Here is a 14,211-nt window from a genome sequence, read left to right as displayed (position 1 = left end):
GGCTACTACTGCTCTGCTGTCCCATGGTATTTCCTTGTAGTGTTATTAAAGCTGTTTTGATTACAGGCAGGTAAAGAGAAGCAGCTCAATAAAAAAAACTTGTTTTTATTTTAGTGTGATCCTGCTTTGCAGCGCGATGGGCCTAGTGACAACCTCTGGTTTAACTGCTGGAGTCACGATTTCACATCTCCACTGAGTCTGTTATTGAAAGGCCCTTTGGTCTTTATCATGATGACCTTATGTAAAATAGGAATTGAGGAGAATAAAAGTACTGTTGGTTTAGGAACTTGAAACCTCCGATGGCTAGACACTTCATTCCGAATTACACTGTCGCCATATTTAAGTGAATGAATGAATGAGTGGAATTTCTAAGGTGCACAAATACCCTGGGGTGTCTTGGTGCTAAAAAAAACTACAGATACTGAGAGCACCCATAGCTTGAGGGCATGGTCTTTATAGAGGAATACTTAAACAACCAATATATCAACAGTTTGCGAAAGTTGAGAAAACTTGATTGATTTCTGAGATGAAATGGCATTTTATTCCATGGCTGGCTGGCTGGCAGTATAGACAAACACACATCCTCCACCAGAAGGCTTTATTTATCCTGGTGGCCGGCACAAAAAATTATGCTGTAGATTTCAGATTTTGGCTTAGTCAGTACCACCTAAGTTTCCTTGCCAGGTAATTGGGTTTGGCACTATACAGAGCCTTATGAGCTAGGCAAAGTGCCTTGAAGGCCACGCACTTCTTTACAGGGAGCCAGTGGAGATCTCTTACAACCTTTGCTACTGACGTATACTTAGGAACTTTCTTTAGGAGGCGTGCTGATGCATTCTGCAGTGTCTGGCGCTTTTTAAGTAGTGCTTGTCGTATGCCCATATATAAAGCTTTACAATAGTCAATCCTTGAAATGACCAAAGCAATAATTACTGATTTTTAAAGCTGAAAAGGGATAAAAGGGATGAAGTGTGCTTATTTACTTGCTCTTTAAAAGATAAGCAAGCATCAAAGATTAGCCCAAGGTTTCTTACCTTGGAAACCAGTATTGGAGGAGATCCTAGGCCTTGAGGCCACCATGAGTGGCTTCTGAAAGTAGATTGTTTTCCAGAGTTAAGGACCTCCGTTTCTTCTTAGTTTCAGACAGTTGCCGGTCATCCAGCTGGCTGTTGCCTTCATGCATTTATTAAACCTGCCTGCCACTTCCTCTGGATTACTCGGGATGGAAACCACAATCCTTGTATCATCAGCCTAGGCTACTGTGGCAAAGCCATAAAAGTGAATTTGTTTAGCCAACGGTGCCACATAAATATAAAAAAAATGTGGGATTGAGCGATGACCCTTGGGGAACCCCACAGGGGAGAGAAAAAGATTTTGGACAGATGTCCCCAAGGGCCACTGACTCTTCCCTATCACTTAAGAATGAAGCAATGATTTTATACACTGACCTCAAAATGACGATGTCAGACAGACTGTCTAAGAATCGCGTGTGACTGACCGTGTCCAAAGCAGCGGAGAGATCAAGTAGGATCACTGCTGCTCTGCCACCATTATCTTTTATGGCTCTAATCTCTTCCGAGACAACAATCAGAGCTGTCTCAGTGCTGAAGCCTAGTATCAAACCATTGTGTGTGATGTACAATAGCGTGTTTTCTTCCATGTAACCTGATAAGCTAACATTGAGATTTTTTTCTAATATTTTAGTAGGGATGGGAAGTCTTGACATAGGGTAGAAATATTTCTCCTCATTAGGATCTAGTGAATTTTTTTATAACGATGTTAGGATCAAGACCTTTTTCCACAAAGCAGGAAAAGCACCAGTTGCAATAGCCACGTTCAACAAGGTTTTCAAGACGCACAGTGCAGTCTGCAACCATGTGCACAAACTTTGATGGGCAAGAGTCAGATGGTGCTTCAGGTTTTACTTGTTCAACGTTCAATTGTGGAAAATAATCTAAACCTACCATCCTAATGCCGCTGTTGAAGGACGGTTGGCTAGTATCGACAACAGAGTGAGTGGAGTCAAATTATTTGTAAACTGTTTCTACTTTATTTCTAAAGAAAACAGTTAAACTGTTGCAGAAATCCTGATTGAGAGGGTGGCGAGTAAGGGAAATTGGAGTGGAGAGCAATTGGACTATTTTAAAAAGTCCCTTAGGGGAATTCAAAGTCAGTTTAATTTTTGCAATATAAAATGTTGACTTTTCTTTCAATACCAAATTTTTGTATTCCCCAATAGCATTTCGATAAATTTCTTTACTTTATTCACTATTGTCACATCACCATGCTCTCTCCAATGTGCATCATTTTTGTTTCATCACTGTTAACACTGGAGAGAACCAAGGTGCAAATGGATGCTTCCTATGAAACTTTATTGTTTTTTCACATACTCGTTTCACTACTTCCCTACTCAACCGTTCATGATCTAGCATCTGCTACATTTGACTCAGTACCGAGATCTGGTAATGTATGATTGAGACGCTCTTATCAACGCATTTTTATTTAACTTATTCCATAAGCAAATAGATTTAGTCTGAGCTGTTTTCTTTTTTTCTTTTCTTGCGGTGGTGCTTTAGTATTAGGTTTAAACTGCACTTACATATGATCGGACCAAATTAGGCGAAAAGTATCCTCATATTTTAGTTAAAATCATTTGAGAAGATACCATCTAGGATCTGGCAAATTTTGTGGGTAGCCGAAATTACCCTCTGAGTTAGATCAGAGCAGCCTAGAGATTCTATTAGAGCCATAGCGTCCTTATCACTCGAGTCTTCCAGGTGGACATTGAAGTCCCCTAACATTGTATAGCTCGGATATTGTACAGTAACTTCAATGTGGTCACAGATATCTTCCAAGAAGGAGGCCTTGGGTCCAAGAGGTCTATAAATCCAAAGGTCAGTGGAAAGTGTAGTTTTTTGTGACCTTACATTTAAATGAAAGAGCTACGTAATTCAGTAATATGACAGGATCACATGAAAGGCTCAATAAGTCATGAAACACTATACCCAAACCGCCCCCACATTTACCATATCTATCTAATCTACTAATGGTAAATCCTGCCAGCATTGCTGCCACAATATCTGGAATACAAAGCTCATACAACCATGTCTCAGTCAAAAATACCAGTTGGGGGTTATGAGAATCTAAAAACTCAAAACATTCTGATCTGTGTTTGACGAATTAACACGCATTAATTAAAAAGCATCTCGGTGAATCCAGTTTTTGCTCTCCAGGCCCCATGTGCCTATACAGCTTAATCAGTCTAAGCAAATTCTCAGGGTTAGCAATACACAGAGTAAAATTGCAGGCTGTACAACGAAAATAGTTTAAATATGCCTCTAGGTCTAAAAAGCTACAATACGGCCACTTACCTGAAGTGTTGAGGCTGAGCAGTGTTTCCTTTGAGTAATAATGGCCAGTAAAACGACCAGAGGTCATGGCGCGTGGCGCATTCTGGGCATAGACTGGCCTGCCCTTGGCACGGCTTCTGCGCTGGGGTACTGTTGTTGCAGTTATCCCCCCACTTTTTGCCCCCATTAGATCTACCAGATACTGTTTTTTGACTCTGACTGTGCACTGAGCACTGCTAATGAAACCACAATGACAGTGTTTTTTCCCATAAAATAAGTAATGTCTATTTGTAACCCAGCTGGCATGGACTTTAGCACCCATGTAAGTCCCTAGTAAATGGTACCACTGGTACTTAAGACATGGTTGATAAAGAGGGACCCTAAGGGCTACAGCATATCTTATGCCACCCTAAGGGTCCCACACATAAACTACACTCAGACTGCCAATGCAGGCTGTGATACATGGTTCAAACCATATTCAAAAACATGACATGGCACAATATTGTGTGCCATGCCAAAGACACTGCATGGACTATATGTAAGTCACCTCTAGAGCAGGCCTTGGATTCCTAAGGTAGTTTGCATTGTAATACATGTGAGGACATAGCTGCATGAACAGATATACCCCTGCAATGTCTAGTACCATTGCTAGCTTAACAGGGAAGCCATGTTAAGGTATGTTCTGGGCACTGGTCAACACAAGCTACACAGCTACATAATGGCTTCACTGAAACCTATGGTGTTTAGTATCAAACACCTCAACTTAATAAATCCAGACTGATGGCAGGCTTAAATTTATAATGACATGCCCCCAGAGGGAGGCATAGTGGTGCCCCTGAAACTTATTAGTCCTCTAGTGTGCTGGCTGACTGGTATCGGCCAGCCTGCCACCACAGACATGTTTCTGCCCCCCAGGAGGTGAGAGCCCATGTTCGCAGAGGCCAGAAACAATGCCTGCTTTTGAGAAAGGTGCTATCACCACCTCTAGCAGATGGCAATTGAATCTGCATGCCAATGCCAGCAACTTCAAAGACCCTGCTGCCTTTGGTATGCGACCCCCGGCTTCCCCCAGACCTAGGAGTTGCCACCGCTGCCCTAAGGCCCATTTGGCACTAGGGCAGGCGTGAAATTAACTATGCAAGTAGGCGTTGTGCACTTCCAGGCTAGGCACACCTCTATGATGGGCAGCCTGATGTGCTCCACAAAAGAAGGGTTCCATCATCTTGTTTTTGGTGGAACTAGGAGTTCTGGAACATGGTTGCGCACACTCCTCACAGGAGGTGGTCACATAGGTGGTGTATTCACCACAGCGGTAAGTAACCCATTGGCTACTACACTACACGCCCCTAAATACCACTAAATTCAGTATTTAGGTGGCCCCTGACACCAGAAGAAAAATAAGCTTGACTGAAAATGACAAGAAGAACAAAGAAGAGCCGAAGGCGCAAGAACTGTGGACTGGCTGAGGACTTAATGGAAAACCCTGCCTGCCTGCTTCTGTCCTGTCAATTGCACAGACAAGACTCCTCCTGCAGCTGTGCATCCACCCAGAGCCTTGGAGGACTGCCAGTCCTTCACCCCCAAGTTAGCATCTCCCTTTGAGTAGAGGAGACACTTTCCTGCACCTGCAGGCACCAACCTCGAATGGCTGTTTCGCTATTTTGCTGACCATAGGGGCCACCAAGGGAGCATCTCACCAGAAAGAGGATCTCAAGTGTCCAGGAGTGCAGCCCCATTGACCTAGCTTGTCTTTGAGACGCTGAGCCTCTCCGGACCCTTTCTGCCCCGATTCCCAATGTACCCCAGCCAATTGCAATCACCAAGTCTTGATTAGGCTCCATGTCGGGCACCAACACCACCAAGACTGACCTACAGAAGAGGGATGTCGGCATCACCATGAGTGGCCGTGCTGTCATGTTTCCCCATCACCAGGCCGACCCCAAGAAGTAAGAGCCCGTAATGCCAGTGATCTGCCGGACAAAACACCTCTTGCTCCCAGCCCCACAGCCCAAGTCCGAGCCAACCGATGGTGTCCCATGGCCCCAGAGACCCTCACGACTCAAATGCTTTCCCACACTACCACTAAAAAGAGTGTTTGAGATTATTTTAATGCCTGTAAACAATGGGTTGCCTGGACTATCTGCATAGTGCCCCCTTACCTTTCGTGCACTACATTGATAGCCAGCTTCCTACAGGTACCCTGTGGCTGGAAATTATGTATTTGTAAGATGTGTGGCTGTAGATACCCATGCTTTGCATACTCCTGCCAACTTATTTTGAGCTTGGACATTACAGCTTCTTTTCCTTCAAAAACGTTTTGAGTCACAGAATGTGGTGAGGCTCCTCCCTTAGTCTGCAATGTGCGTGGGCACTGACTCCACCCTAGATTGGTTTCTTTCTGCCATCAGATTTGGCCATGTCCAGGAAGAGCTTCATGACCAACAGGTATCCTTGCAGCTTTCTGACCTTCTTGGCCACTACCCCTCGATATCCTGTGATTGGGCCTTCCTCAAAACCCATAAAGCAGCTCGGTTTTTTGGGGGGCATTGCTTTGGACAATGCATAATGGAATGAGGTGATGGAATTCACGCCCTTCCAATTCTGCTTGAGGTTCAACACTAAATACCCTTGGTTGGACCAACACAACATTTGCAACCTTTGCCTTTCCTCTGACCATGACAACAACTCTTGCAACTTATTCCTGTTCTTTTGCTGCAAAAGACGCCAAGGTATTGAAGGGAGCGGCATCAGGCATACAAGAAGATGCAGCAACAACCTTCATCTGGGACACCCGACATCTTCGGTTAACGTGACTCTTTTGACATCAAGGAGGAAGAAGAAACCCCCTCCGGAGTCTCTGCTGCTTAACCAACTGCCAGCCTGTAGAAGCTGTCCTCTTGTGCTTATGAAGAGAAGAAAGACAGAACCTCCTCTACATCGAAACCAGGAGGCTCTTGCACAAAGAAGACTTCTAAGGGTGTGAGTATGACACCTTTTCAAAAAGGAAGGGAATCAATTCAGCAGGACATTGGTATCAAGCCCCAAATAGGGCAGAAAGAGGCAAATGCGTACTGGTCCACAACTGCCATTGGGCTCCGGCCAGCGCAAAGGAAGGACTTTGGAGCCAGACAGGCCTCTGTGAATCCCATTTGTGTTTCACTCAGAAAATTCTTGTATTTTAAGAAAGAGCATGGGGCCAGATCTACAAAGCATTTTAACAGTCATGATTGCTCTGATTTAGCATTGCGACCGCTAAAATGCTTCTTCTCGTATTATAGTCCCATTTTACGAGTTGGAAATGTTTTTTTGACTCCTAAAATTGGATTCCAAATGGATACAGATTCGGTGTCTGAAAGATACATGTTGTAGGAGATGCTAACCCGTTTGCAAAAAAGGAACAAGGGGATTCTTTAAACATGCACAATGTGAATATAAGCTGTCAGAAACTACTGTGCAAATCGAGAATTTGAAATATATTATAAACACAAGTAACAAAATAACATTTTTACTGTGAATGAAAGTTAAAAATATAAGAAAGTTTTAACAAAATGTGTGGTGTATTTTAGGTGTGGCTTCTAACCCCTGAACAAGTGCAAGGTAGTGGTAGCCCAGAGCCTCCAATCCATTTCTGGAGGTTCCATCCCCTGACTTTGACCCCTTCCACAGATTGTAGATTTCACTTAGGTAATGTTGGCCATCTTTTGCTCCTCTCCAGCTCTCTCTGGTGTGCCTGGGGCACCAAAAAGTCTTTGCGGACCTCTGACCAGGCTTCTTCTGCTGATGGGCAATTGCTGGTGCAGGTGGACCTCACTCATACTCCTTCCGATGCCTTTCCAGCACTTGCTGAAATTCTTTCTCCTCTGAAGGCTTTACCAAATGCTCTGATACAGTCTCTGACTATAAATAGTGAAGAAATAGTGAAGATTACAAAGAAAAAGGCTATCCTAGTCAGATCCAGATGTAAGGAACAGCAGTTGTTGGAGTAAGAAAGAGACGCCTTACAGGCCTTTGCCTCGGTCAGATATTAAGTAATGCTTGATTAAGTTTTTGGCTCTGATTCACATTTGTTTAGATGCCCAATCTCATTAATCATGTAGATGTTGGCAGCAGCAAGGCACACAATCTTTTCCCGCCTTGGGCAAGATTGTGCCTAATATTTAACTATGCAGAATACCAGCGGCTTGGATATCTCTTCTGAGGTGGACTTAGAGTGTTCTTCAGGACCCACCCCTCACAGAATGTTACCTCATTTCCGACTGCCCTAAGCAAGGAAACAAAGGTCCTTGGATTCTGATGCCAATGGAGGAGGAAAAAAGCTAACCTACGAGCAGTCCTCTTCCTCCTCTTCCCTGTCACCTCCCGCAAAATTGTTTAAAATCACAAATGAGGGAGCAATAATGGTTTCTCAAGAGGGAGAGTGGCCTTTCATAAACTCTGCTGGCAGTCCATCACAGCAAACTGTTGGATTCTACAAATTGCTAAGCCAGATAAAGCACTTCCCTTCGAGGATTTGCCACCTCTGTTCCTCCTGTTCCTTCTGTCAGCTCTGGCCATATCTGCATTCTGCAGCAGAAAGTTATCAATGAATGGTAACAGCAGCCCCTAAGGTCTTTTCAAAGGTAAAGTCAGTCGTCTCAGCATACCTTTGCAGGTCTGAGGACCCGTACCTCAATGACTGGCTTCTGAAAATGGGATCACCACGCCTAGTGCTGGACCACCTGCAGACCATGATCTCCCTGCTCTTTGACCTGTTTTTTTGGTCAACCTCCTAAAGTTGCACCTCCAGGACTCAGTAGCTCCTCAACATGTTGGAGGTGTACACAGTCTTCCTAAAGGAATTCCTACCTCGTTAGTGGATTTGAGACATTCAGGCTACGACCTGATATTCTGAGAGTGAACTCAGCTTCCAGCCCTGACAGCCCTTCGTCTTTAGGGCTTGTTCGCATCTTGCATCCTAGTGGTGCCCCACACTCGAGGGCACATGGGTGCACTTCAGTGATGTCTCTGTTTTCAGTGGGCCTATCACTGGTGAGAATTTGCATTTCTGCCTTCCTGCCTTTCATATGTGGTTCATCAGGTTCACACCCCCTGCTAACTCTGATGCACAAGTTGTGGGCTTAGTTATAGGTAACAAGGAAACCAGAATGTCACTTGGGAACTTGGATAAACTTATGTAAGCAAAAACAGTGGTCTCTTGATAAAAATAAATCACAGTTGATACATATATACTAAATTATCACTTTAACTGATATCTAAAAGTTAAGTACTTTAAAAACACTTGTAGTGGCGCAGTGGGTGTGAAGTGAGAAACATGCTTGGTGCTCTTATGAAATTGATACATGTGACAATCAGCGATTCAAGAGTGTGTATATAGAAACAGCAACAACACAGCCCATTTCGTCTTATATACAATTACAATTGGGTCCGTAGAGGTAGTCAGTGACATTTAAATTGTTTAGACAAATGTGAGTTTTTCTTAAGGACTTTCATAGTGGGTTAGCCCAAGAGAAGAAATATAGGACTAGAAGCAAACAAATGTAGTCTTTCAATGTGAATTAGCCCAAGAGAAGAAATATAGGACTAAAACAACATATATAGTCCATTATTAGAAAAGTCAATGAAAAGATACTCACAAGGTCACAGTCAGAATCCAAGAGGGAATCAGAGGACCATGCTTAAAAAAAGCATATATGTGTGTGAGAGTGAGCATATTGACAAGGTTGCAGGCCAAAGGGTCTCAAAATTACCGGGGTATGGCAAACCCTCAAAAGGGGGAAATATGGACACGGTAGGGTCAAAATAGGTGGAAACTGGAAAAATATTTAGGTCTAAAATTTAGCACATATTTGAGAAAACAAACTAATCAATGGTATTACAGGACAAGACGTTAGATAATAGGTGTAAAGGTTACCTGGGTGCAGGTTTTGGGGTTAGGCTCACAATATTTCTTTGGTTGTAAACCAACTTACAAGGTCACTAAATAGGCAGGCCAGTCACCTCAGTCAGCATTATCCTGCCGATCACAAGTGTTGTCTGCACCTCTAGGTGACTCAAGTCGATCATTGTCCTTTGAGGCAGTGCTCTGGTGTAGATTTCTCACCAAAATGTAGTTAATCATTTTCATGGCTTAGATTGAGCAATTCACGTATTTTCAGTTTGGAAAATGCCATGGAATTCTGAGTTCAGTTAATACGGATGGTTATTTTAATTCAGTAAAATAACTCTTTCTGCCCCAGTTTGAATTTGATGACAAGAATCTACTGAAAAGGGTGATACCTGTAATCTTGTTTATCTTAAGGGCCTTATTAAGAGCTTGGCAGATGGGCTTGATACTCTGGAGAAAATGTGTTGGAAATCCTGTTCACCATATTTCAAATGGTTTATGTTATAATGCACTTGTAATATGGTGGACTGGAAAATAGCCACGATTGTGACAGGGTATCCTATTCTCCAGACTCTAAATAGGACTCTCAGTTTCTTGGAGTTGACTCATTTTTAAGTATGTTACCTTTGCAGTACAATTGTTCATGTTAACTTTTTTGACAGATGCCCGAAAAGATGCTCCATCTTTGCTACTAGTGCTGAAATGGGGTGGAGAATTAACTCCAGCTGGACGAGTACAGGCAGAGGAGCTTGGCCGAGCATTTCGCTGTATGTACCCAGGTGGACAAGGTAGGAGTCTTTCAGATTACTGCAGTTTTCCAGTGCCCTATGTTCGTTTTCATCCAGTTGTTTGTTGTATTTTTAGTTGTAATTAGCTGTTTGTACATTTGTGTTTCTTTTTCTCCATGCATTCTTCCGCATTTTCAAATTTGTCTGTCTTTTCATCCTCTATTTCCTTTGATTGTAGCATATTTCATTTGCTGTCAGCTTTTATGTTTTCTCCTCTCTTCCTCTTCCCCTTTCTTTTCTCTCTTGGTGGATTGTCTTAAACCCCTCTTTTAATTGTTCATCTTTAACTTTTTTCAATTCTAGTATATTGTTCTTTCATCAACTGGTTTTAATTTTTCTATTTCCTTACATAGTTCTTTAATTTCTTTTTATTTTTCTCTCATCTTTCTCATCCATTCCCCAAGTACTTCAAAAGAAAATAAATACACTGTCTTTTTATCCATTGTGGAAGCTATAAAGACCCAACCCTTCTATTTGCGTGTCCTTGTTTTAGCAGGGCCACAGACTGATTTAACTGTTGGTTAGCATCACATGACTAACAGCTATGTAGTTTGACGTGTATGTGTATGCACTGCTGTCACATGAATTTCAAGACTTTACACATACACAGTATCACCTTTTATATGCTGTCTTTGTGGCAATCTGGTCATTTTTATTTTTTTTAAACAGTCCAGCTGTGTCGCTTCCTGTTAAGTTCTTTAACTCTTCTATGAAATGATTGGCCTTTGTACAAACATCACTCTTACTCTAATTTTTACCTTATCTCTGTCCTGCATTCATTGAGTTCAAGTGTATTTCAGATCTTTTACAGTGTCATTTTCCTCCCCTCTCATGGCCTTGGATACTGGCTAACATTTTGTTTTTTTCTACCTTATCCTCAGTAGTTTTAGACCTAGTTAAATGTTTTTGACTTCATATTGGAATATAATACTGAAAAACCATAACCACATTTATTCTGAGAGCACCATAATTTACTAACTTGACCACATTAAATGTTTTCCCCAAGCCAGCCATATGCCTAAGTTTTTAGTGAGAGGGCTATATACAATGCATGTCTTTGATCCACTGGTCCGTTTACAGTCCAGTCTTTCATGTCTTTGAGATGTTTTGGAGCTAGAGATCCAGATTTAGGGGCAAGTGTCAATTATTTGTAGAAGTTAACAGGATTATCACAGTCTTATCAAACCTCCTCCATTGATGATGAAACTACTTACCTTTATTCGAGGTGGATCTCCTGAGACCAAAGTAGGCTGAGACAAAGCATATAAGATATTTATTTGGCAGACCTTTCTGGAAATGATTCTCTGTATCAACAACTGATGTTGTGAAGTAAAATAAAGTGAGCAAACTTAATATCTATATTAAGTCCAGCAAGCAATTATTTGTTGCTCATCATAGGTGCAAAATATGTAGTAATCTCAATTTCACCTGATGTTGCAATGATGTTGATCGTCAGTTTCCTAATTCACGATATACCAGGCCTCACAGCTACTCTTATTTTTGTTGTGCATTACTAGAGTGGACCTATATACTTGTTCTTTGAAAGCTCCTGCTAATCTGAATAATAGTTTCTCGTAGAGCACTGTCAATATAATTTCTAATCTCTTATGGCTTTCAACAAGGCATCACTTGTCTTTTTGAGGACATTTATAAACTAAGATAGACTAAATGTAGGACTGTTAACGGTTGGACTTAACAAAGTAAGTTTAGTGCTGGAGGATTAGAAATATGAACCCAGTTAAAATGTATTCAGTTGAAGTACTTACACTTGCCTAACATGCAGCTCCTTTCCAATGCCTGCGAAACAAATGTTTAATGATACGATGACTGGCACCAGTGTGCATAGCTTTTAATAAGCAAGTTGCCAACACATCACTGGTGTAACATTAGCCACTGCAGCCCCTGCAGTGTGGGGAGGCCCGAGCTCCAGGGAGCTCCCGGCTTGCCCCTGGCTTGAGCTCTCCTCAAAGGATCTGGGGGAGGGAGGCTCCATTTACTTTGCAGGGGTCCCCTTTAAGTTTTTACACACTTTATTACATCACTGATACACATGTGAACTCCACTTACACAATACTGTCTGTAGTTCGTTGAAGACTGGAGACATAACCCCTAAAAATAAAATCGAAGGACAGTGTAGTAGTGGAGCGCAAACAATTCCTTTGGTGCAATGGACCTGTCTTTTGGTGTTCTTGTAGTCCTGGGTTCCACTGCACATGACACTTCTGTTTGATTTAATGTACATGGAAGGAAACACAGTAGAGGGCGAGATTACACTAATAATTATAGGTCAGGCTCTGGGCTGGAGCACTCCTTTCCTTTCCTATGGCATCTGCACTCTTTTGTTCTCCCCACCAAACTACCTTCCAAAGGATGTGAATAGGTCAACAATGCAAGAAGAGAAAAAGAAGGCAAAGCACATCTAACGAGCAGTGACTGATCAAAGACTTCTACATGTCCAAAGGAATTTGGATAGCCCAATGATGGATCCAAAACCTGTGCATAAACAATATAAGAAGGGCAAAGTAAATTGGGGAAAGATAGTGGCACTATCTCAGCTACAGTGTGCTATGCTACACCTTACCTAAATACCTTCTAAGAAACCATCTTATCTATAACAACTAAAGCCGAAACCGATAAACTATTCTTCCCTCAGCATCATCTTTACTTTGTAGTCCACAAGACTGTTCACACAATCCTTCATGTCCTACCATGGGCACCACCCCCAAAACACGCTTTCAGACTCCTTCTGAATTCCTTACTTGCTCCATTCCTCTTGCTCATTGCAATTTCTGTGTTTTTTTTCCTCGTGATTCTACTGAGCTACCGTTTTTCCAGAATCCATTGCCTGTAATTTTCATTCTGCAGCACTCTGACAGGCTTTTTGTTTGTGTAATGAACTCAGAGCCTGCTACACAGCTCCAAACTTTCCATCATTGGTCACAAGTCACCAACCTTTCTGCTCTTTGCTGAATATTTGTGCAATCTCAAAGCTGACAGGGGGATGCCCTGGTATGTAATTGTCTGCTGTAATTTCACTGCAAAGCTCCTTGTGCCACAGGAATCTGTCAAATCCTAGCACAAATCAATTTTCAGAGTCCATTGACAACCTGTGTTTGACACTTGCTAGGCATATGATCTACCACTGACTGACTAAAACCCACTTTCCTTAACTAAGTAAATACCTACTGTCACATACTACTGTAAGTTAATTGCATTATTCATACAACACAACCAATCACATCAATTCAGCAGAGTAACCACATCTGGAAAGTGAGGATACTAAGCCTGTTTGTCTCTTGTGGTTGCACTTGTGTCACACCAAGCAATGGTATAAGATCCCAAGGTAACCACAATTAAACATGAGCTCTATGCAATGACTAACGAAAAAATCAATAATTAATTAAGCTGCTGTTCACAAATTTAACCACACAGGAATAAGGACAAGCTCAAGCCATTCTGTGAAGAATGTTAAAGGTAATCAACAGACAGCAGTAGTAATCATTAATTACTTTATAATCATGAAAATCAAAACTGACAATATTAAATTATAATTACCTATATAAAAGCATAGCATTGAACTCTACGTAATGATTGATACAGATCAGTAAAACAATGGTCATCTGGTATGATTATGATTCTTTACATTAATAATTAATTGTTTTAATGGATTGAATGGTGTGATTGGGTTTTATCACTTTTTAAATACAATTGATGCTTATTAGATAAATACTTATTATAAAGTTATATGAGGAAAACTCTAAGACATCCCTCTGACTTCCAAATCCTTGAGCAGTGCTCAATTCCTTGATTCCTAATTTTACACTAGGGCATTGTATTATTTGGAATTGCTTTATGTTCATTGTTCAAAGAGTGCATTCCCTCAGAGAGTATATTAAACAGTGTACAAAATGTATGTAGAGGTTGATGCAAAACTTACAGCACATGAATAATGAATATTACTCATCATAAAAGTAGTAAAATGCTGATGCCCATTTCATGAGGGAATGGTGAATCTTTGCTGAAGCTATTCTTGGCCCCTACTGAACCTTTAAAGGCCCTCTTGAACAGAGGCAGGGAGATTATGTATGGAGGAAAGTCCTCAGATTGTGCAGACAACGTTGCCATTATGCCTATTATTTTGATTTATTTGATCTCCCTTGTGTTTTTCGTCTCTGTGCCTGGAAATCTT

General features: G+C 41.7%; 1 protein-coding gene across 15 annotated transcripts in view; it reads left to right on the top strand.

The window, feature by feature from the left end:
• The window catches only part of PPIP5K1 (diphosphoinositol pentakisphosphate kinase 1), a 1,126,642-nt gene that overhangs the window by 500,792 nt on the left and 611,639 nt on the right, over positions 1-14,211 (top strand). For all 15 annotated transcript variants that reach the window (XM_069222621.1, XM_069222618.1, XM_069222612.1 and 12 more), the window contains one exon: positions 9,897-10,022. In XM_069222621.1, the coding sequence (XP_069078722.1) occupies positions 9,897-10,022 (126 nt within the window). The remainder of the gene's footprint in view (positions 1-9,896; positions 10,023-14,211) is intronic.

Source organism: Pleurodeles waltl, chromosome 3_1 (assembly GCF_031143425.1).
Source record: "Pleurodeles waltl isolate 20211129_DDA chromosome 3_1, aPleWal1.hap1.20221129, whole genome shotgun sequence".
Lineage (NCBI taxonomy): Eukaryota > Metazoa > Chordata > Amphibia > Caudata > Salamandridae > Pleurodeles > Pleurodeles waltl.
Note: the sequence above shows the minus strand (reverse complement) of the source record. Positions and strands in the feature narration are given on the sequence as shown.